General features: G+C 39.0%; 1 protein-coding gene across 2 annotated transcripts in view; it reads left to right on the top strand.

Annotated features, from left to right (window-relative positions):
* The first annotated feature begins 5,841 nt into the window (after positions 1-5,841).
* Positions 5,842-23,730, top strand: part of LIPC (lipase C, hepatic type) — a 72,734-nt gene continuing 54,845 nt past the window's right edge. The window contains exons 1-2 of one of the 2 annotated variants that reach the window (XM_041419005.1): positions 5,842-5,938; positions 23,012-23,124. In XM_041419005.1, the coding sequence (XP_041274939.1) occupies positions 23,046-23,124 (79 nt within the window). In that variant the 5' untranslated portion in view covers positions 5,842-5,938; positions 23,012-23,045. The remainder of the gene's footprint in view (positions 5,939-23,011; positions 23,125-23,730) is intronic. The other variant, XM_041419004.1, reaches the window with a different exon arrangement.

The following is a 23,730-nucleotide window of genomic DNA, read 5'->3' as shown; positions in this document are numbered from 1 at the left end:
TAAGCCTGATATTCTGTCTTGTTACACTGCTATCCAGAGCACATCCCAACATATGTAAACTTTGGGTTTTTAATATTATTCCTCGCAGCTAGAAGATTGACTGTTTTAATAGCACAGTAGTAAAGCAGTGGGCCAAATTCAGTCATTCCACTGACGCCAGTAAGGCTTATCCAATTTACAGTAATGCAACTGAGCCATTTCTGACTCACACCAGGGAAATCAAGGCAAATTTGACCCATGTCCAAGTGGTAAAATGTATTGGGACATTTTCTTCCCTGCAAGTTCATAATCTCACTGGAGGAAAACAGCTCAGTGCAAGCCCATGCTGGGGAGCACAAAGCTCCACTTCACAACAGGGTCTGCTTTGGGGGGTAGGAGAAGGGACCATGACTGGGCCAGAGCTAAAAGTGAGTTTGTGACCTGCCTTGTTGATTTGTTGTGGGACTGGGACAAAGCATCAGAAAAGCATCCCACCTGCACAGTTAGAATGTGATGCAGGGATTTGCTGTCCTGTTAAAAGTGGAGGGTGGACTGCCTTAGAAATACACTAAAGTATGATCCAAATTTGAAAGAACATGAAAAGTTTTGCCTTGAAAAGCTGGATTTAGAATTGCTCCCTTTCCTTTCTGAGCACACACAAAAAATGCCTCTGTTATGAATAAAAGTAGTAATCTTTCTTTGCTCCTTCTTCCTTTTCAAAATCTAATTTCCACTCTGATGTCTAGTTTAGGTCCAAATAGTTGCAGTGAAATTTCCAGGCACAACCCAAAGGAACAGTCCAACTGGATAATGGAGAACAGATTGCTGAGTGTTAAACAGCTTTGTTGTGGATTTAGTCAAAAGCTTTGCTTTCAGGGGTCTTAAAGCAAAAAAGTCTCCAGATACAATGAGGACAAGATTTAGCACAATGTAGCACAGGGGTGCCATCTAAAATTAATACATGGTAGTTGAGTTCTTACATTAGAATTGATCATTTTCACTGACAGTGGCTAGTGGGAAGGAGGAAGGAAACAAAACAAGTGTCCATCTCTAAAGAGCAAAGCTACATACACATTTACACACATCGCCTAAGAAACTATAACAAAAAATAAAACCAACCCACAAATATCTACAAATTCTAGGCAACACCAAAATGCATGGCAGACTCTTCATCTTTTTACCACCAGATTATTTCCACAGATAATGAATGAAATGTACCTTCTACAATAATTCACTGCATAGTTTAGCTGCAAAATCTCAGGCGTCTGTCCACACAGATTCCCTGAGCAGGGAAGTTATCCTGCTACTTGCATTCTTCATGTGTTTCCATGTCCAGGTAATCATTAACCTTTGCTACTCCACTCTCCTATTTATTGATAATCACTTTGATGCTAGCTAATCAAGGATGCTAGAAGAACCTGTAGCAACCTGCATGTAATTTAGGATGAAGGGAGCAATAAGGAACACGTGAGAATGCTAGTGGGAAAAGGGCCTGGGGCTGACAATGGGGAACACCGGTCATAACATGAAATTTGCAGAAAATTAGGGAGAACAATTAGAAGAAGAGCTGTAAAATCTCTGTTTCCACAGCCATTTCAGATTCATGTATTTCATGTATTTCAGATTCTTTCTTTTCTGATACAATTGGAATATACAGATCATGGCAATTTGCAAATCATATTTTTTCCATTTGGAATCCTCTTTGGAAAGAGTTGCCAATATCCAACCTTCTTTCCACAAACCAATCATTATCAGATCATATTCAAATACTTGTACCTTCATTTTTTGTTAAAATGTTTCCTCAGTGATTAACTAGGCCCATCAGGGTATGTTGGGTAGTATTTTATTGTGTAATGGATGCACTGTTGAGAAATCATGACTCACAACTGAAACTGATTTTTTCCACATTCCATTACTAATTTCTAAGGGTATTGCTCTGATTCTGGTATTCTACCAGCACCCTTTGCCTTTTCTTAAATGTGAAAGTCAGAGCAGGGGGTGGGTTGCCAAAAAGTGCCCATGAGTTTTTCCCTCTTGTAAAGCTGTAGGAACTCTGCCTGGTAGCAGAAGCATGAGCTGCTTTGTTCTCTGAATTCCTAGAGCCTGTTCAAGATCAGACTGTGGTTTCTTATGGAAAAGAAACTTTTGTTTCTTTTGTTCTTTCTGCTTTCCTAGTTGTCTATCTTAGACAAGAGTACATAGCTGTTATTTGTGTTTGCCTGAACTGAAGGAAAGGGGCAGTCACTAACAAGCAGAAGAGGATTTGAAGAGACAGCCAGGGTCACGTGGCCAACAGGCCTCATCACATTCCGTTTCACAGCTCTTGTTTCTTTTATCTGTTGCTTTTCTTGAGATTTTTTCTTCAAACCACACACAAATGAACTTCCATCAGTTCACCTCTCCTAGAAGGGATTGTGGGAAATGGTTCCTAAGATCTGCTGTTGTTTAGATCTCTTTTCTCCTGTTCTGATAGCAGGACAACAGCATTCAGTTGGATCTGTGATGTGAGCATTTTTTTCCAGCCCTTGCTCTGCTGCAGCCTGCTGGTTAAATTATTTCTTCAGACAGAGTTAAGGCAATTTGATGACATATGAGTGCAAGGAAAGGTCAAAATTTAGCTCCCAAAGTCTACAGTAATAATAATAGTTAATTCTTACCTAGTGGTTGTAGCTATATAAGCACTTTACAAGGGAATGTCAGTATTACTGTTCCTATGTGACAGCCAGCAAATCAGAAGGAGCATGAGCGTGGCCAGGCCAGGAGAATGCAGAGCTCTGGCTGAGTGCCCTCTCCATGTTGCATTCTAGTATTAGTTAAGGCAGCAGCTAAAGCAAAACTCTGCCCAGCAAATGACTGGTGTAGAAGTATTTAGGCCACAATTCAGCATCAGACAGCACATTGCTATTTACATTTAGAGTTACATTTGCTTATACTGCAGGCAGTGTGAGCCTCGATCCCTGGAAAACATGGATCTTAGTTCAGCAGCACTTGGGTGCAACCCAGCTAAGAGCACAAGGCAAAAAGAAGAGGGGACTGTGAGAGCCAGGCAATCCTGTCTTTTTAAGAGAGGAAAACAGCCCGCAATCCTACAGAGAGCCACGACCAGGCTCCAGTGGGTTCCAGTCAGTTCTTGCTCAGACACTGCAGGGGGGATGGGGAGCACAGGATTGCCCTGGGATGGCACTGCCACCATGAACAGTCACCTTCTGCCACATTTCCTTTATGCTTCCAGGCAATTCAGAGCTGCAAAGGACTCATGCATTAGAGACAAAACTCTTCTAGAGATCAGTGAAACACATCCAGCACATTCTATAGTTAGGGGGAGTTTTAATTGAACTGGTGACTCGAGTGCAGGAGCCATGCCTGAGAGAAAGTGGTGCAATGCCACCATCCCCAAAGCCTTTCCCTCTCTGTTCCAGAGATCTGACAGTGCTGATTATGCCATTTGTTGGAGATACTGATTTTCATTATATAACCACCTATCTCCTGTGTACAGGTCTGAAACCACCCACTCATTCACATAAGCCACAAACAGAACCAAGAGACATAAACTCAGAGAATAAAAAGGTAAGAAACTGGCTTTTAGATCATAGTGCTCTTAGAGCACAGGGGCTGACAGTCAGATTAAGAACTGTTGTTCTAATGAAATAACAACAGAATCACATCTGCACCGTGCGTTTTTAGTCCAGAACAGTAGGATTGCTTAAAACATCCTGAATCAGGTCCAAATTATGATGTGACTGCTTCACACTTCTCCAAAACCCCAAGTGTAATTCTTTTGTGCTTCCAGCACAGTTTCTGTGCTGGAACTACGACCACACGAGGGCAGTGTAGTGGGGGAGTAAAATCCAGGAATGCAAATTAAACTCTAAGCCTGATTTTCCTGCCTCTTCATGAAATCTGGAGGTAGAACTGTGTCTAGAGAGTAGAGTGGCCTGCAATTACCCCACAAACTACAGAGGAAATTCTAACACTTCTGTTCAGCCTCTTCTTATCACTGTATTTTGTCCTGCTTTTATTTCCTTCACCACTGCTCTGAATATTCTCTTTCCTAGAGCTGTGGGTCTGAAGTGTCTCAGAGGTTGAGACTTCAGTACACTCTGCTCTGCAAACATACAAAGATTGGGCTCCTAACAGAAGGGAAATTGTAAGAGATGTGGAAGGTCAGGCCTGCAGTTCAGTGAGGTGAACATTTTGTATTGGAGCAAAATCTCCAAAACTGTGCTTAAACACCCCTGGATTCCCTCATCTAACCCAAACCACAAATTCTCCTGGGAAAGCAAACAAGACCACTGTGCTTGAATTTTGATAAGTATAATTTTCATATTATTTCACTAGGCCAGGAAATATATTCTTCAGAAACTCTTAGCTAAGCCTCTTTTCCCCTCAAACCCTCTGCAGGGTTCAGTTCCCTAACTCACTGACACAGCTGCTCAAGTAATCTTTTTCAAGATGAAAGCAGCCAGAATTCTTAAAATCCTCTAACTCAATTTTACTGTGAACATGTTCTTAACACATGCAATATGTACTTATGTAAACTTGAGATTATGAAGTTTGTCTGCATTGTGCTGGACTGATCCTTTAGCTCCTCTATAAACTTAATAGATAACTCTCCTAGGACATAGTTGTATTCTGCAATTTCTTTACCTTCAGTTTTAGTTTCATAAGCAATTGTTTCTTTGAAAATTGATACTGATTTTGCTTTAAAATTGATATTGCAATTCTGTGTAGTTAAAGACGTGATAAACAAGAGCTCACTCTCATATCCTTAGGGAAACATGCAATTGTTTAATAATCCCACTCTCCTGTCCAAAGATGGATTTTTATCCATTGCATGCTCTTTCTACTGCTGTGCAATTATTACTAAGGCATAATAATATCTTCTTTCTATTTCCACAAGCACGGCATTACATGCTTTGTATCACTCAGCCACAGCTGTGATAATGTATCCTTGAAAGGCAAGAAAACTAATGAGGCAAAACCTTTCTGTCTGAAATCCAGGATTATTTTCTTCCACAAAGTTCTGCTTTGAAGGGTACTCCTTCATGAAATCCTGCAAAATAAACTTATCATATTCTCAGTCACAACTAATGGTAAGATAAAAAGCCACAAACCTTTTCCTTGAACAGCGGTTTTGTATTTTACTGTGTATCTGATCAATTAAATCCCATATTAGGGCTTCATTTTCAATCCTATTTCCTTCAAAATTCATATCAATTACATGGACCTGTGTTCTAGTACAAGATTCAGTATATAGAAGACTATTTTTCACTTTTGTTGTTTTTTTTTAAACACACCAGTTTGTGTATCCTTGGTCATAGCAGGAAATCTGATCTCCTTCATACACAATTCCTTATTCTTTCAGTCAGCCACAAAGCCAGCTTTAGAGTAACTGCTCATTACAGGCAAAATACTGGTGTCTCTTAGGGAATGAGAGATCAGCCTTTGATTTAAAAATGCCCATGGTCTGGGCCTAAATCTTCTCTGTCGTTCTCTTCTTCTCTGACAGTTTGCTATAATTTAAGGGAAGCCATTCTGCTGAATTTGGGTAAATAAATGTTATGGTTGTCTCACAGAGAGAATAGCATTTAGGTCATAATAGAGGCTTGTTATTTACAGTTTAAAAAAGCCAGTTCTGAGTCCTGTCCTGGATGCCTAGCTACACATGTGACTGATATAGTGCATTTTGTATATTTTGGCACAAGAATGTGGTACACAATGATCTTATTTAGCAATATTTTGAAAAACATGCCAATTTGGAAAAAAAAAAAAGCCTTCAAATATGTGACAGAGCTGTGCCTTCTGTGGCAGAGGGTATAAAATTGAGAATTCTTGGCTTGTGATATAACCTCTCCACTGTTTCTAAGGAGAGAGTCTTCATTAACGTCTATTTTCAATTTTCATTTTATAAAATAGTTGATGCCAAACTGGGACATATCATCAAGTAAGGCCAAGTTGGGTAAGCACATGTTTTTTGTATACAATGAGAAGTACATTGTGGTCTGAATTCTGTTTAGACTGAAGTTTTTTACTAAGCTGCTTTTATACAGAGGGGTTAGAATGAAGGCTTAGAATTAACATAAGATCTCTTGTTGCTTATGACTAAGAATATTAGTGAAAAGACTAATTGGTTTGTATGAGAAGTTTAGAAATCTACTTTTATTCTTAATATCCAGGTCCTTCAAGTCAAAAAGAACTGACTCATCCTGTGACTCAAATATTGCAGTGTTGGTTTCCATTATCCGGCACATCAGAACAATGACATGCAGAAGTACATTTTACTTGAGTTTTACTAAGTTTTCCAATATAATTGACATCAGTGCACTGGACTATTATTGCAAGGCAGGAGAAAGCTGTGGATTGTTTCTGTTTCAATTTTAAGAAATGCCGATTTTTCTAAGTGCTTTAGATGTCTATATTCTACAGAAATCTAAGTGGGAATTTGTATTTCTGTTGAAACCGGTAATGATGTACTCATTGTGTTTCCATTTTTCTTTTATTAATAGATTTCTGTGTTTTCTCCTAAAGTTCTGCAAATTATATACAAAGCTACAAAATCCAAAGTGAGACAGTTAAAAGATGTTCAGGCACAATTGTAAAGCTGTTTCGTAATTCTAAATATTTAACATCTTGTTATAACAGCAATGAATAGATACTTGGCAAGGTTGATTAAAACAGATGTTGAAAGAAGAAAACTAGTAACCATTTAACTGTGCAAAAGGGCTCAAACAGGATTTGGAGCCCATGGGAAATGTGATATGAGTGGTTATTGTTGTGTCTGCCAATTAAATAAAGCTCATCAAATTATTCATAGCAAATAAAATCTGTTGCAAAACAAACCCGTTTGACTCATAGCAGACTGTTCAAAGATGCTTCTGTTTCTCTAAATGTACTTTTTCTTCATTTGAAAGATATTAGGAGACCATCCACAATGGTCAGCAGTTGCTTTGATTGGTGATGTGCATGACAGTAACTGTTTTTGTTTTTTTCCTTGATGACAATGTTGATGTTTTGGAGGCAATAGATACTTTCCTATTTGTAAAGAACACTGTACTTTCAGTACACTGTACTTTCTCTCTTACGAACTTACAGTTCATAAGAGAGAAAGTAAAAAAGAAAGAGCACTAATGCATCCAGACAAGAAAGAAGAAGTCTAAGAATAAATCCTAGTAAAGTATTTTGAAGCATGATCACAATAATTTCAGTTAACTAATGAACTGAACACTTCTGGTATAAATGTTTCACTGTTAGGAAAGAATAAGTATAGGGATTTAGAGTTCTGGTACCAGTCACACAACAACTAAGTGATACTGAATAGTCATACTCAAGTTTACCATGAACACCTGAATATAGCACACTGCATAGAGCACACCAAATGTAGCACCTTTATTCTGAGGCTCTGACTTCTAATACAATAGAAGTATCTTTTAGTAATAGCTTTTGTGCTGGAAATAAATTTGCAATTTTTCCTGACTTTGAATCTGCTACCTAGTGAAAGAACCCACTTACTCTTAGGAGAATGGGAGCACAGTTCTGCTTTGCACTTGTTGAACTCATCTACAGAGAGAAAATTGCCCAGCCCTACAGTATAGTCTGATTCCAGGCTATATGAAAGGATCACACAGTGTTTCTACTTCACAGCACAGAGACAAAGGTTAATGAAAACCAAGACCTTGGGGTTCAAATCTGTTCCTTGCTTTCACTGTAACCGTCCTGTGGATTAGAGAGCTTTTCTTGCCATGTGGCTCTCCCACAACTGGAAGAGTTTCCCATAAACAACATTTTCAGTTAGCTGTTTGTGTTTAGACTATTCTGGTTTGTTGTTTTGTTTTTTTTTTAGGAACAGCTGTGCAGTTGAGCATCTCCAACTAAACTGGTCATTAAAACCACTTTAGGCAACTAATTCAGGCACTGTACAACAGTGATAGCACTGAAAAGCAAGGGTGATGCTGTAGCTAAACAGCACAGTAGGAAAATAAAGACTGTAAAACATCCTGCCCATATCTCACACTGTTTCAGGTTTTCCCTCACCTTTTAGCCAGTGTGGATGCTTTTAAAAGAAGCTACAGCATAATTAGAACAAAATATAGAGCCTTAAGGAACCATGCATAGAATGTCTGGAATATTTTATTGGACTTAACAATTTAATCGTTTTTACTTCTGAAAAAAACACAACATGCATCTTGCTAGCTAACCTCATTATCCAGAAACACATATCCAGAAAGCACTGAGCCTCTGGTTTTAGTAAATCTCCACTCTCCCTTTGCTTCCCATTTTGTTCTGTAATTTTGCAATGCTTCTCAATGAAACTGCCTTTTTCATGATTATCAGTGGCCACAAGCTTTCCAGCCCATAAGCAAACACCCTCTGTCCCCAAATAGCCTCTGTCTTTCACCCAGCTACCTCACTGAATGCCAGTAGTTCCCCCTGCTCAGTGAACACACTTCAAGGTCTGCATGTTCTGGGCCTAAAATTATTTCTTTGATAGCAATTATATATACAGCACCTTTTGTCCCACAGCCTTTGAAACAAGCTAAAGATATACATGCTTTGTCCAGAGGTCATTTAATCATGGAAATGCAGCCAGCCTTGGCTGGAAATGCAGCAACAGTTAATAGTGCATGGCCATATAAGAGCACTTTAGGTCAGCAAACTATGAATGCATTTGTTTCTAATGAAGCTGCTGCTGTAATTTAGGAAAGAAGCAGAATAATTATTCAGTTTGGAGTTTGGCCAGGAGACCAAAATGAACAGCATTCAGACTTCAGTAAAAATGCTCAAGAGTTGAAAATGGCCACAAATAATGTGGACCTAGGTTTTAAATTTCATTTGAAAGATGGATGAGCAGGTCATTTTGCTGTCAATGGGTCTCTAATTGGTTTGCCTCAGAGCATTTTTTGATCAATACTTTCTACTTCTTTGTGTAACAAAGATTCTGCATTCATCGTGTCTCAATATTTTTACATTCAATGCTTTGCAATCCCTTAGTTATAAACCCCATGATTTAGTAAGGCCAAAGTGAAGAAACTGGAGTAATTTTTAGTATAGTTTGCACATTGAAAAGCCTTGATTTTTTAAAACTAGTAATTTTGTCTTATAACTGTGAGGAAAATCAAGAACTTTCCATCTAATGGTTTTAGACCAAATTAGGTTTCTTTTAGGAATTGATTTTTCTGCTTCTTCTGCTTCCTTACCAAAACAAAGATTGGAAAGAAAAGGCTCCTTTTTAATTTTAACTTGATGACTCACTGGGAATTTGGCTGGCCTAGAACTACAAGTGGTTGTCCCAGGTGAATAATTGTTTCTATCCCTGTCCCCTGTTACACAGAGAATCTTATGATTATTCAACCCCTTCTCCATGGAGCAGGGCAAGGGCTTGGCACATCCCTCCTGGTTCATCTGCTGAAGGCTTCTCTGGTCACCAGTCAGAGCTGTGAGTGCTTCAGACATGGACATGGAGCAAACTGACACTTGGCTATTTGCATCAGGAAAAGCTGAGTGCAGAGAGGCAGTTATATGGACAGCATTTCTTTTCCAGGGAGCAGCTTTTACTCACAGCCAACCAGAATATGCTGCCTGCACAGGAGTGCCATGCTCTTTGCTAGGATAGCACATCAGCATTGATGCACCAGCAAAGCTGTGTGAGTACAGCCTTAGCCAGGCCTATAATCTACTTTTGATCTGGGCAGTAACCTCCCACTGACATAATTGATAGTCTGCTGTCAGTCATGGACTTCACACAACCTAACATTTACACTCTGACCCATAATTATATTTAGAACATACACACACCTCTTCCTGCACAGAGAATAAAAAGCTGCACAGTACATCTTTCAGGAAGACTGTAAAGATTCCACTCATCCATCCCTAAAGACAAAAGTCCTTTCCAAATTTTTCCATCATGCTGTGCAATAGTAGTTAACGTTGTCAATCTCCTATATGTGTCTTACAAAGAAGACCAGAGAAATAACTAGGATACAATTTCATTATTCAGATGAAAAATGCCCTTCCTTACAGCAATCCAGTTACTGAGGATTACTATATATTACCAAGATATATATATATTTCATCAAATATAATGAAGCTGGAACAAACAATGTGAGACTTAACATATCTATGACTTTTTACCTCAGGAGACCAGCACAAAGCAGAAGGTTTTATCAAGTTATTTTATTATAAAAATGAGTGATATGCATGCTTAAAACATGCATCAAGGGAATGAGAGACTGCAAAATATTAAAGTAACCCTAGACCACATTAGCATAGCCTTGATCTGCAAGAACAGTACTGGCAATAAACTTTAGTTCAGTACTGATCTTTTTAAACTTCACTGCAGTTTCTTGTAATATCCTTTGTTATGTCAAATTTTAACTTCAAATAAAGTGAGCAAATTGCCCCACGTCTGGTCCTGATTTATACAAAAGACACATTCTCTGTCTTCAAAGGTTGACTGAACAAAGTCCAAGAACTGTACTCAAAGGATGCTTTTTGGTTTCAAGCTAGCAGTTGAAGTTAAAAGATGTGATGTTTATGTTGCCTTTACTAAGAATTTTATACCACTGTAATCTAGAAAGCACTCCATAACAGCTCCCTAGCAGGTCTGCAATAGAAATATAGATTAGGAGTACTTTTAAAGGCCATCTGATTTGTCATAACCAAAGGAGCAGGATCAGTGTTCCTTCAAGTGACCAAGAGTGCCTGTCCAGGGAAAAGAACATACTCACTCCTGAAATGTTCCATTTCCCATTGATCTGAGCTTCTGTCTGTCAAAACAGCACAAGTCTTGAAAGAAATGGAAAAATGAACCCTATTTCCCAGAAGGCACTACACTAACCACTGCAGCACATGCACTTTTAATAGATTTATGGCTTATATGTATTATAGTAGTTCCTTTTTTGGCAGCCCACATTTTTAAGAAATTTTATTTACCTTCTTCTGGGACTGAAAGTTTTTCTCCTCATAAATCAGCCTGTTGCAGAAGACAATCATAATGGCATTTTGCTGCTGCTTGGAAAGAAGGTGACCAGAGCTCTGCAGTCTTGAGGTGCAGTCAGGGACCAGCTGCCTTCCCAGGAGGAATGAGAATTGGAGCACGCTCTGCAGTCTTGAGTCAGGGACCAGCTGCCTTCCCAGGAGGAATGAGCATTGGAGCACTGCTGCACCTATGGCATTCCAGCACAATTCTCCAGCTGCATATTGCCTTCAGTCCTTGGGACACAGGGTTTAAAAATCAGGTTTTTGAGAGGTTTCCTTCTCTGCACCCACTACTCTTAGTGCACCCAATTTCCCTGGACAAAATCCCAAACCAATTTCATTAACAGAACAGCAACACTCCTATTCAAAGGCCTCAGTGAAAATAAGCAGCCTTGCAGGGGAGCACTTCCTTCCAGAAATTATGGTATACACAGATATTTTACACATTAGGATACTGCCAACACTATACAATGCCAGCTATTGTCACATCTCTAGTAGCTGGGCCCTGAAGTGCATTACCAGTAGCTATTTCTATGAAGCCAAGTACTCAAAAACAACATTGCTTATGGCTTTGATTTAGCACTAAATGAAGAGAAAATGTTGTCTAAATCCTTATTTCAGAGTCATTAACTAGTTATCATCTATTACTTGTTGTCATATTCTGTTGTATTCATTTTGATAAGCATTTAACTTTTTTTTCTTCTAAGTAATGGGATCATCTTCTGCCAAAAGCAATTCCTCTTTGCTTGCTTTTTTTGTTTTGTTTTATAAAATGAAATCATCACCATGTAATCCAGACTAATCACTGCCCTGACAATCTGTCAGCAAAATACAGGGATACATGGCTCAAAATATAATACAAGCAAAATATGGCATGTCAAAACCTGCCTTCCTTGGGCTGTCATAATTCCTGATGAAGACTGGCTATATGTGATATGCTCCACAGCAGTACTAATGGCTCTCTAAGGACTACAGCTGAAGTGATTTGCCAGTGATACAGCCCAGATATCCCTTGCTATGAAATCTGAAAAATTATACACTTTCCTTGTAATTCCAAGTAAGAACTTAATTTCATTATGTATTTTGTTCTTCTCAAAGGGAACATGTATTACAATGCATGAAACAAAGCCTTGAGAAAGGGAAAAAGAATATCAAGACCCTATAGCTAAAGCAAAGATAATCTGGAAAACACACTAGTTATTTGACTAAGACCAACCTGCCTAAGTACAATAGAAAGAAATGGAAGGAAGGAAGGAAGGATTGGCATCCAGAGGGACCCTGACAGGTCTGAGAGGTTGGTCTGCATGAACCTCACAAAGTTCCACAAGGACAAGTGCAAGGTCCTGCACCTGGGCTGGGGAAAGGTAAGCACAAATATAGACTGGGCAGAGAGAGGAGTGACAGCAGCTCTGGGGAGAAGGACCTGGGGGTGTTGGTGGATGAGGGGCTGGACATGAGCTGGCAGTGTGTGTTTGCAGCTCAGAAAGACAACCAAATCCTGGGCTGCACCAGAAGAAGTTGGACCAGCAGGTCAAGGGAGGGGATTGTCCCTCTCTACTCTGCTCTTGTGAGAGACCTGGAGAGCTGCATCCCGCACTGGGACTCCCAGCATAACAAGGACGTGGACCTGCTAGAGCAAGTCCACAGGATGGTCCCAAGTATGATCAGAGGGCTGGAGGACAGGCTGGGAGAGCTGGGCTGTTCAGCCTGGAAAAGAAAAGGCTTCAGGGGGACCTTACAGCACCTTCCCGTGCCTAAGTGGGCTCCTAAAGAGCTGGAGAGGGACTTTGCAGGGACAAGGGCCTGGAGTCGTAGGACAAGGGGAAATAGCTTCAAACTGAAAGAGGGAGGAGTTAAGTTAGACATTAGGGAGAAATTCTTTGCCACGAGGGTGGCTGGGCACTGGCACAGGTTGCCCAGAGAAGCTGTGGCTGCCCCATTCCTAGAAGTGCTCAAGGCCAGCCTGGATGGGGCTCCGAGCACCTGGTGTGGTGGAACCCCACCATGGCAGGGCGTGGAACGAGATGGTCTCTAAGGGCCCTTCCAACCCAGTATTATGATTCTGTGATCTATGCTTATGCATGACCTAATGCTCCTCTTAATGAGTAATTCTTGTAAAAACTACCTGGGGAACCTCTTCTTCATTAGAAATTGATTATTTTCAGAGGAGATGAATTAGAAGACAATTAAAATCAGGAATTACAGCTTCTTTGAAAGCCAGCCCTTAGGTTATGCTGGTTGAAATATTTCAGAACTGTTCTTAAAGTTTCATTATTTCTTTAAATGTTCACAGTTTTTGCTACTGTGAAATTTTCTAAGATTAATTCATAACAGAAATTATCATCACCTCACTGGGATCCCTAGGGACAGTTGTAGAAGCTTTTAAGCAGACTTTTTTTTGCTAAAAAGAATTATGGAAAAGTTCTGCACCCATTTCAGAATTCACATTATATATGACCTATAAAAATATAATCTCAACCTCATTTCTTGATTTCTTATTTCTGCATCAAAAAGGAATGCAAAATCTGATAATAAATGTACTACTTAGCCCTAAAGTTTGAGTAAATGACATATATGAATTTTTGCATTATCTCCTGATAAATACCATACAGAATGCACTGGACAAAACGAGGTAGCATTTTGCAAAATTTGTTTGCTGCCATTTTCAGACTGTCATTTTCAGAGCAAATGGAAAACTTAGTTTTATCTCTTTTTCTTTAATAAAAACTGATGTATTTAAAGTGCAATAACTTTTGTAGAATCTCACATGGTAATTTCACTAATCTGGAACAAGCAGCCTGGAAGACACATTTTTTCAATACAACACTATGATGGTCACCAGAAACACAATAACTTTTTCTAAAAATATTAAGAGGATTAAAATGTTCTGTAATAAATAAAGGAAAAAAATCCTAAATTTTTAGTCACAAATTACTATCTGAATTGTTTCTGACCTAAGATTCATGGTCCTGAGCAAAGGTGCATATTTGTTTTATTTTCTGTATCAAAGGGAAATTACTGTATTTATGATAAATTGTGTATTCCTATAATGTGCCACTAAGACAAAACAATCCATATAATATTCTGCTTTTTTATTCCATTTTTTAGATGACTTCCCAGGGTCCATGATGAGAAACATATACATGCAATTCAGTAATATTTTATAAATTTTGTACAAAGATGGTTTAACCAGATAGAGAGCAAAATTTGACCTAACAAATACATAGCATAAAGCATTTATCCAATGCTTTGCCAAAGTTTCAAATACATATTATTTAGTGCAATATTTTTCAATCTTTTTACTTCCTTCTCTTGTTTTCTAGAGGAGATGAAAGTCCATGAGTAACAAATTCAGACCTACCATGAATGGGTTTGCTTTTCTCAGTCACTTTTAGGAAATTGCCCTAAGCCAGTGGTGTAAGTATGAAAATATTGTTAGTGTACTGCAACAACACACACAGTCCCAGTTACATCTCAATTTCAGTGTTATCTTCTGCAGTATACCTTATACCTGGAAAACACACTCTTGACACCTTTAAGGAGAACAGAGACTGAATTCCTCAATTTCAGGGTACAGGGCATAGTTGAGGTGCTTGCCTGAGGCTGATGCCAGAACCTGCATTTTTAAATGTGTGTTCCTACACTGCCAGATTAACTAGCTGTCAGGCATGAACTGCAGAGCAGATTGGACCATCTGTGGGGCAATATGACAAGACAGATTTCTGTCCAATAATTTGAATTCTTTCTTTACAGGAAATTTCAATGTAAGATGCCAAATGGAATTTGGAAATTAAAAAGAAATTAGTAATAATTTTTAAGCCATAATTAGAACACAGAAAACCAAGGAATACAGAGTAGGATATGGGGCTATTAAATCTCCATGGAAAGGCCAGCTGCCTGCCTCTGTGCTCTTCCTAAGGGTGGTGTGAGGGTAGTGCAGGCCAGTGGTGGCTGCCCTGGATTTCATGCCAGAGTGAAGGAACACACACAGATAAGGAGGTACAGGTCCATGTGCCACAGGCAGTGTGGGCTAACAAGGTTTGCATCCCATGGATGAGGCCCTTGCAATGGCACTGCTCTTCTCTGTAGCAAATACATTTTAGACTCCTTGCCTATTCCCTAATCACCACAAACCTAGGAGTTAACTTGAAAATTCACTAGACTGACACCTGTGCTCTGTCACACAGATTATTCAGCAAATAAAACAACACATGTTGAGGTTTTGGAACATTCAACATGGAATAAACTAAAGAAACTTGAGAAGTTGGTATAAATTTTGTAGGTTTTTGCAATGCATGTTATGGTCAGAGTCACTTCAATGCTTGCTTCCTTCTTCTTTTTTGTCTCCCAAGCAAGTTACTCAAAGATGAGCTTTACCATCATTTTATTTGAGTGGATCTGTGACGGCTCTCTGGGTTATTGACTTTGTTACTCCCACAGTGCTCATCTGGTCCCTCAGCACTGCTTACCTCCAGCCCTTCCCTCAACTTCCTCTTCAGAGTCAAGGCACTTCTCAAGCACTTTGCTGAACCACAGCTACTTAAAAGCCACAAGCACAAACTGGTCATTTGGCAAAGAATATTATTCTTACCCAGCTGACGTAATGAGCTTTTCTCAATCAGCACTCATGGATGCAGCATGTGCTCCAGGGCTGGTTTGCAGTGCACTTGGCTGCAATAGGTGTGACCCCCAGATGGAGAACTAGCTTTGTCTTATCCAAGCTGCCACCCATGAAATGTTTCCACACACAAATGAAGGAACACAGCTAGGAAAAAGAAAAATTCAGCTAGAGAAAACACCCTGATGGGGTTTCTTTTTAATTATATGCCTATTTTTTTGCCTATTCCACAATGCTAAAAATGAATACCACAGATGGAGGGTGGGTGTTAAAGGCCCACTGAACACTGAAATTTTACTGATCTGTTATAACAGGAAACATCTGTGCTAAATACAGTGTTTAGTAGCTCTTCCCATTTCAGCTGTGGAACATCAGTATTTACAGGACATTACCAAGAATTTGTTTGAACTCATGGTCACAGTCACTTCAAAACTAATACTGACTGATTTGTTGCTCTGAATCATTTCAACAACTATGGATTTTGGAATACCAATGTATTTAATCAATTATCCTATGGTTTATCCAGACATCAAAGATTTGCAGTTCCAGAATTAACATAGAAAGAACTATTTCAATTCTTTCTAGTAGACTACATTAATTTCTATTTTTGTGAACAAAGTCCATAATTCTTTTACCAATCTGTAACATTTTCAGGCAGTTTTTCAGACCAGATTTTCAGAAAGTTTGGAGAAGATTTTAAATGCATGTTTATCCTAACTGATGCTTAAAGTACTAAGGCTTCTTCATCCCTCAACTAAGCCAATTTTCTCTCTTACAATCTCCTCTAATCTTTTAGTAATGTAGGGACTGCCACAATACATCAGATCCAAGGGTCTATCCACGCCAGTATCTAAGTTCTGCTAGGACTAGCAAGAGCTGTGTCAGGTCCTGGAACAAACAAAACATTTAGGGTTGATAATTAACCACCTCAAACAGTCTGCTGCCCCCTCATCTACTCTGAGTATATGAATCCTATTCTTCTTCTTTGGCTTTATTGTCTGTTTGTTCTTCCCTTTTCCTGAAAACTCAATTTTAATGACAGCAGCTTCACAGAGATCTGGGTTTTGCTCCTGTGAGCATGTTAAGTTCTAAGAGACATCATCAATCAGCCTTTGAATGTTTAGTGTCTTTCAAGTTTCTTTACTTTGGCATGGCTCTTTGCCTTTTGCATAAGTGCCTTCATGTGTATCCTCTTCAAGTACGTTACCTACAAGAAGCTCTGGTTGTCTTGTTCTTGCTTCCTTCTTTATCCATAAGAGCCATCAATCAATATCTGAAACAAGTCTGCTTTCTATTTGTTGTTACAAATTCTCCCTCCTAAATACAGTAGCTTGAAGCAAGGGAGAGAGCCCTATTGGTTTTCCTCTGTACTCATCTGTTTCAGATATGCTTCTGTTTGATGTGGGGAGGTGAACAAGCAAGGCAGCTTCAAAAGGCATTGCTCTTGTGTTGGTTTTGCTTAAAACCATAAAGCTCAGTCCGCAGGGGGAAAGAGATGGGCTGGATCTCAGTCTTCCAAGGAGCTTTGTTGCACGTGTTTGGCTGTTTCTTACACAGAGCAGTGAAGGGAAATGCCCTTAGCAGGCACACTGAGGTTTCCAAAAGCACATCTGCTCTTCGCAGTTACATCTATTGACACCCCAGTGCTGATGTGGGGAAAGTTTCCTATGTGTTACAGCTCTGTGCAAAAGCTGCTTTAACAACAAAAAATTCAATGCAAACATTTACAGGTCATCCCTGAAACAGGACACTGACAACAGTGAATATCCAAAATAAGACAGAATCCAGGTGGATAAAGGGTCTGCAGCTGCACTACCCCTTCCAGTAGTGCATAATCATGCAGAAATTTAGTCCTGCCTGCTGAAGAACAGAACTAATTGTAACAGGAGGCAGGGAGTAAGCCAGCTCCTAACCTGTTTTAAGGCAGGGGTAATATGCAAACTCCCAATATTCTTCACATAATGGAAGAGCATGGGCAGTCCAGATATATTGTTATTTGTTCTCCCCTTTTATTTGGTTCATCAATTCTGTGCTTGTCTGATCTGTCAAGCTTTCGGAGACATGCACACATGAACACAATGTACACACAAGAAAGACAGACAGACCCAGAAGAAACAGCAATCTTCTAAGGCAATTAAACAAGTAATGCTGTGTTATGAAAAGCACTCCATGAACATTGAAGTAAACAAAAAGTGCCTTTTTAAAAGAAGTTTGAAGTAGATGACCCACTTATTATACAATTATATTTATGCTTGGCAGTTGTATTTGGGTTCTCTTCTTTATTTACAGCTGTTAATGATAAGAATTACTCAGTGCAGCACATTTCCAAAATTACTGAAAGGCACAAATATATAAAATCTGCTAAATTTGTGGGAAAACTTGAAACTGCAAGAATTCTACTCCTAGTCCCAAATGTGCTTCCAAGGAAAGTCAGATAATATTCTGGGTAATGAGTCATGGAACAAGACTACCTTATCAGGGGATACAGAGTATGAAATGCATCTTGTATGAGAAATTCATATTTTACAACATTATGTTCATGCAAATTAGTGGTTTTCTTTCATATCAGAAAACAAAGTTTGCTGATCAATTATTTAGTTTTGAATTTAGTACTGAAAAGTCTGATGGCTCAATAGCTACTGCTGTAAAGGAAGTTTCAGACTCATGTGCAGCTGCTGTATGTTTGACATAGACCATGAATCTACACACAAAAGTCCATCTAAAAATGTCTCTTCAGAGTTATTTGATATTAAAAAATCCTAGAAAAGATCAAACAGGCAGAATAAATTTTGGATTTAAAAAGTGCATTAAAAATTCAACCACATAAAAATTTTCTTGCTCTATAACCTCAGATGTATTAGCATAACCATCACATGAATCTTTTTTCAGATGCTAGGGTTATTATAGGAACACAGGGCGGATCCTCAGCTGGTGAAAATCATTAGAGCTGCACAGAAGCCAATTTATGCTAGCTGAAGTTCTGGCCCATAAAATCTCTTCCAAACCTGAAAGAACATCTTGTACTGCAATATAACAGGTCTTCAGGTGATTGAAAAGCATCCTGATGAACAGTGTGGTTTCAGGGAAAAAAGCAGGACTGTATGCCTGACAAATTTCTGCTCTGTGTTCTTTTCTTTAACTTGATTAGAAAGATATATTCAAGCAAAAACTTGCCTGGTACAATGCATCATTAGTCACATGCTGCTTCCAATAGTGAGCCATCAATTTTATTTCAGATGTGAATATGTGCAAGAGGTCTAACTGTAACTGGAACATTAGCCAGGAAGCAGATGGGGACTGTGATTGAGAGTCTACCTCCTGGGTATATGTTGTACAAGCAGCAGCTCAGCAGAAGAGAGAAGGTTATCAAGCCCCCTTACAGTGCATGCAAACTACATATAAACACAGGGACATAAGCTACAGATTTGGGGTTGACCACTGTGTGTTTAAGAAAAGATTCTATTTCATGTGAAGTTGGCAAAGCAGTAGCCTCCGTGCAATATGAAACGTGTTCTGTCTGTTTCACAGAGAGCAGTTTGGAATATCTATTTCTAATTTTGGAATCCAGATCACTACAGTAGGTATGAGTGATTTCAATGCAGAAAATGAAGTAATTGCAAATGCTGGGTGTTATGGAAAAGAGAGATCATATCTACAGAACTTTTTAAAAATGGATCCTTTAAATTTAAAGATTAGCATATTTAACCATAACCACATTTAAACCTTAAATTTAAAAAACTTCATTTCAGACGTTTTTTAAGAATCAAGATTTTTTCAAATACCAAATTATCCACTTTCCTTATCCAGAGCATGAGTAGCAAATATATCCAATCCGAAACTTAAACTTTCCACTCACTCTTGAAAGTAACATCAGGACACAGTGCAGCTTGCATATTCCAGGTGTCATTTTCCTACATCAGCCTCCCAGCCTTTGTTACAGTCCCTGAGATGTCTGTTCCCTGATTTTCTAGTACCTGTGTTGTACATTTTGTCACTGCCAGTGGTGCAGGATTGCAGCAGAGCAGCCTTGCAGTTCATAAGGCTCTGGCAGAACACTGGGAGTGTCTCAGGGGTATCGAGTTTCACCATTCTTACGGGCAAACAGTGGAATAATACGAAGACCCAGAGAACCCTCGTTTTCCCAGAGGATTCTCTTTTTTCTGCAGCAATTTTCACCCAGAATATTGCAGATCCCACACACTACACCTCATGCAGATTCAAATGTGGCTGAAAAAAGCCATTTTAGTAAGTGATACAATATACTGCCAGTAATTCTGAGTAGCAATTGCACAGTTGCTTCTGGTAAATACCTGGCTCCACTTTTTCTATGCTCATAATGTGCCAAAGACTCTTCTTGTTATGCTTTTTGCATTAGGGTAACTAATTTCAAAAACAATTTAGGTTATATATTCATAGAATATTATATGTGCAATAACAATACAAATGGTAATTAACCCATCTAAGAACCTATCAAGCAAAGTAGTTATCAAGTGACCAGACAAACATGTTGAAAATGGCAAAGGTTATCATTTCAATATTTAGATTCACAGGAAAATTATTTACCAGGAGTTTCCTACCTCTAATGATCATTACATTTGCAGAAGACCCATTCTTTTCTCTTTGAGCAGACAATAAAGGTAATTGGAATTACTCGTGTAAATCAAATGGAGAAGAAAAGAAAACAAAAAGCACACTCAGAAAACACATGGTGTGACAATGCTGTCAAGGCCATCGGGAGCAGCTCCTTCCTCTGGAACACAATCACATCTGCTCTCTGCAGACTAATGTGCCATAGCAGGCAATTCAGTGCTACATAAACTCATCCTCAACATGCTCTGTGAAACCTCTCATTCAAATCGCTACAATTATTCCCACAACACTGCTTAGTGTTCTCATCACTATTGCTGACATCCTGTGAATACTGGAAAGACAAATAAATACCAGCAATAACTGATACAGAATTGCCAGATGAAGTAAAACCTGCCAAAGGAAGGCAAGTTCCTCCGCCTTTTTTCACAGTTTTCCTTTTACCACTTTAAGCAATCTTTCATAAAATGCTCATAATGTCATCCTGGATTCCTATATGGGTTCCATAGTGAGAAGTAAATCCAAACATTGATCCCTGTAGACTTTATTTTCAGGCAATCTCTTCACAAAGATCCAACAGCCAGTTCTGTCCCTCACAGATCTACCACCTTGTTCCAGAACCACTCCTGTCTGCAGAAAGTGAAACTTGCAATCTTTCTCCTCTAAATGCTCTCTACTTTCTTGATTACTGTGCTGAGTGTCACCATTCAACCTGTCAGTCAGACCTGTCATCTTCACATAACCTCCAGCCAACATTATTCTAAGTTCACTGCAAAATCTCTGCTTAATTGCTGTCCTGATTTAGCTGTGCTAAATCACACTAGTAATTTCCACCAGTCTTAACTTCACTAAAATACAGCATTTCCTGTTCAGCATCAAAGCCTAAATTCTGGTCCAAGTTCTGTCTTTTGTCTCCTTTTCTTGCTCACTAAAAATACTGCTGTGATCAGTATTTTTCATTTATCAAGAGTATTTTTGATCCTATCACCCCCTTTTCTGTATGTCCTCTTTTTCAGTATACTTTCACACACACACACTAATCAATCAGTCTTGACAGTGCTTCAGATGTTACTGTGCCAAGATCACTGCCAGCTGCAGGGACAGGTCTGACCTTAGAGAATGCTTGAGGGTTTTCCAGCTGTCTGCTGTATCCTGGACTCACAGCTGCTTGGAATGAGCAAGGAAAGAAAGTGATCTGCACTTTTCTCCTGCCTTCATGCAGCATCCAGCAGTATGGACCCCTCCCCACAAAGCCTGCTCTCATATGGCTGAACAATGCATCAAGCAAGACAGCAGAATTTCCCTGCTGAGAATACTTTCTTTTTTTTTTTTTTTTGTCTAAACATCAGTTCTGCTACAGCATATTGGTCATACGAGATTCAGTCTTTAAAAAAGGGAAAACTCTTTTATCTCGGACAGTTTAAAATAGTTCTTGATTATAAAAACAACAGAAAAATTCAAAATTCCACAGGCTGGGATGGTATGGCTATCATTTCCTGTAATTTAGATTTAGTAATTAACATAAGAGGCTTCATAAAGAACCTGGGGTTCACTGAATGCTCAAAAGATACTTTTTCAACTTTGTAAGCTCTGTTTCAGTCATTTAATTTGACACAGAACTAAAGTTCTTAGAAAATTGTCTCTATATGCTATTACTATGAGCAAATCCATAATAAACTAAGTTTAGCAAATTTACACTATCACCCATTCTTGTGCATGAGGGTTTCTTAATGATTCAGAATGTGGGAGAAAGTTTCCCGTGCCTGTTTCTAAGGAAAATTCCACAACGGTGCAAAGCATGTAAGTGAGGTATGATACACCTGTCTGGCTAATTATACCTTAGCTCAGGTGGGCAGGTAGCCATGGAGGTTTGCAGCACTAACCCACATAAACTGGCAATGGAAATGTGACCCATGGAAAGCAGGTGGATTTGCAGCCTGTGCTAAGGCCTGTGCTGCCATGGCTGTGTCCTAGCTGGCACTTTGTTCCTTTAAAATGAGCCAGAGCATTCTCAGCTCCCTTGACTGGTGTGGCAAGTCTGTGATGCTGCAGACTGATCTACCACAGGAGAGGCCAGCATGGTGTCCTGCTCCTGTGGGAAATCCAGCTGGGTGTGATCCCTGCTGCCCATCCAAGGGCAATTTTTGTCCTCTCATGCTTTGCAATATGTACCTACTTGTTGCATACACACACACAGTGCTGTAATTAAAATTCTGCTCTGATTTCCAATACAAACCATACTATTTTAGTAGAAACCTTTCCTCTGAAATGACTTACATTTAGTACCTACAGTTTCTTATGATTCTTTTATTGGAAATGGAGAGAGATGTTGGTTAATTGTATTAGTTAATATCTTATGTGTTAAAAATTGTTAACTTGGTTTGAAAGAAAAGACTGTGATTATCCAAAATCTGGTACTGATTGAACCACTGAAAGAAGTGTTTAATATATGTAAAATTTTGATGATTGCCTTGCTGGGATTTGTCTATGTTAATGAAATATTTAGATGAACCTCTTGCCCTTATTTTGCAATGTGTTCAGACCGAGCTGTCGACCAGCTGAATGCAAGCTGGTTACCCTGGCCTTTAGCAGCATTTCAGAGAACAAATGCCCTCAAGTCTGTGTTCAGAGCCGAGCACTGTTGAGCAAGGTAAGAGGATCCAGCTCCAAATTATTTTTGCCGCACGTGGCATAAAATAAAAATGAAGAGGTTGGAAATAGGCAAATTCCAATTTCCCTTCCATAAAAGGAAAAACCGGAGCAGGGGACAGACGAAATCAAGGTTAATGATTAATAGGCAAAGAATTTCTTGCAAAGCATTGCTAATTCTTTCCTTTTTCCATCTCTTGGCAGAATTTAGCAGAACTCTCATTCAAAGAAACAAAAAATGAGAAGTTTGCAACTTTCATTTTTATTGCTTTCTTGTATCATCATCTCAGCAAATACATATGAAGGAAACAAAAAAGGTAATATACTATTAAATATAAATACTGATCATTAACTTTTTAAAATGTTTATGCTATGAAAATGTAGTAGTATTGACTATCTGGTCATTAGGATGTTGGGTTTGGGTGCTATGTTCCCTAAAATATGGCATTTATACCTGTCTGTATTTATTGGAAAATGTAGTTGCTCATAATTACCACAAATATTTCCCAGGGGGAATCCACACATGTTGAGGTTACAGAATTAAGGTAATCTGACCTTTAACAAAGCTTCTGATTAAGCTCATTTTAAAATGTATTAATTTGAAAATATTCACTGAATTGATAATGTTATAATCTTCTTGGGCTGGAATTATTCTGTGTGACAGATTTAGTCTCCTACTATGAATCAAAATTTCCAGCTACCTGACAGTGTTTAAGCTTTCATTTGCTGAGTTGCCTTATGCAGACTGCCTTTCATCTCAAGTGGATGAATATCTTCGAGTTGAAGAGATACATCTGCAGTAGGTTTTGTTGAGCAGTACTGGGAAAGGTCTTTATCACTGGCATGGTCATAGAACCATTTCCTACGCATTTATGACGCTGATGTACTGTCAGTATCTGTGTGACTGTTGAGCAAGACAGCAC

This window comes from Onychostruthus taczanowskii, unplaced genomic scaffold, assembly GCF_017590055.1.
Source record: "Onychostruthus taczanowskii isolate IOZ18803 unplaced genomic scaffold, ASM1759005v1 scaffold6, whole genome shotgun sequence".
Taxonomy (NCBI): domain Eukaryota; kingdom Metazoa; phylum Chordata; class Aves; order Passeriformes; family Passeridae; genus Onychostruthus; species Onychostruthus taczanowskii.
This window is presented reverse-complemented; position numbering and strand designations above follow the sequence as displayed.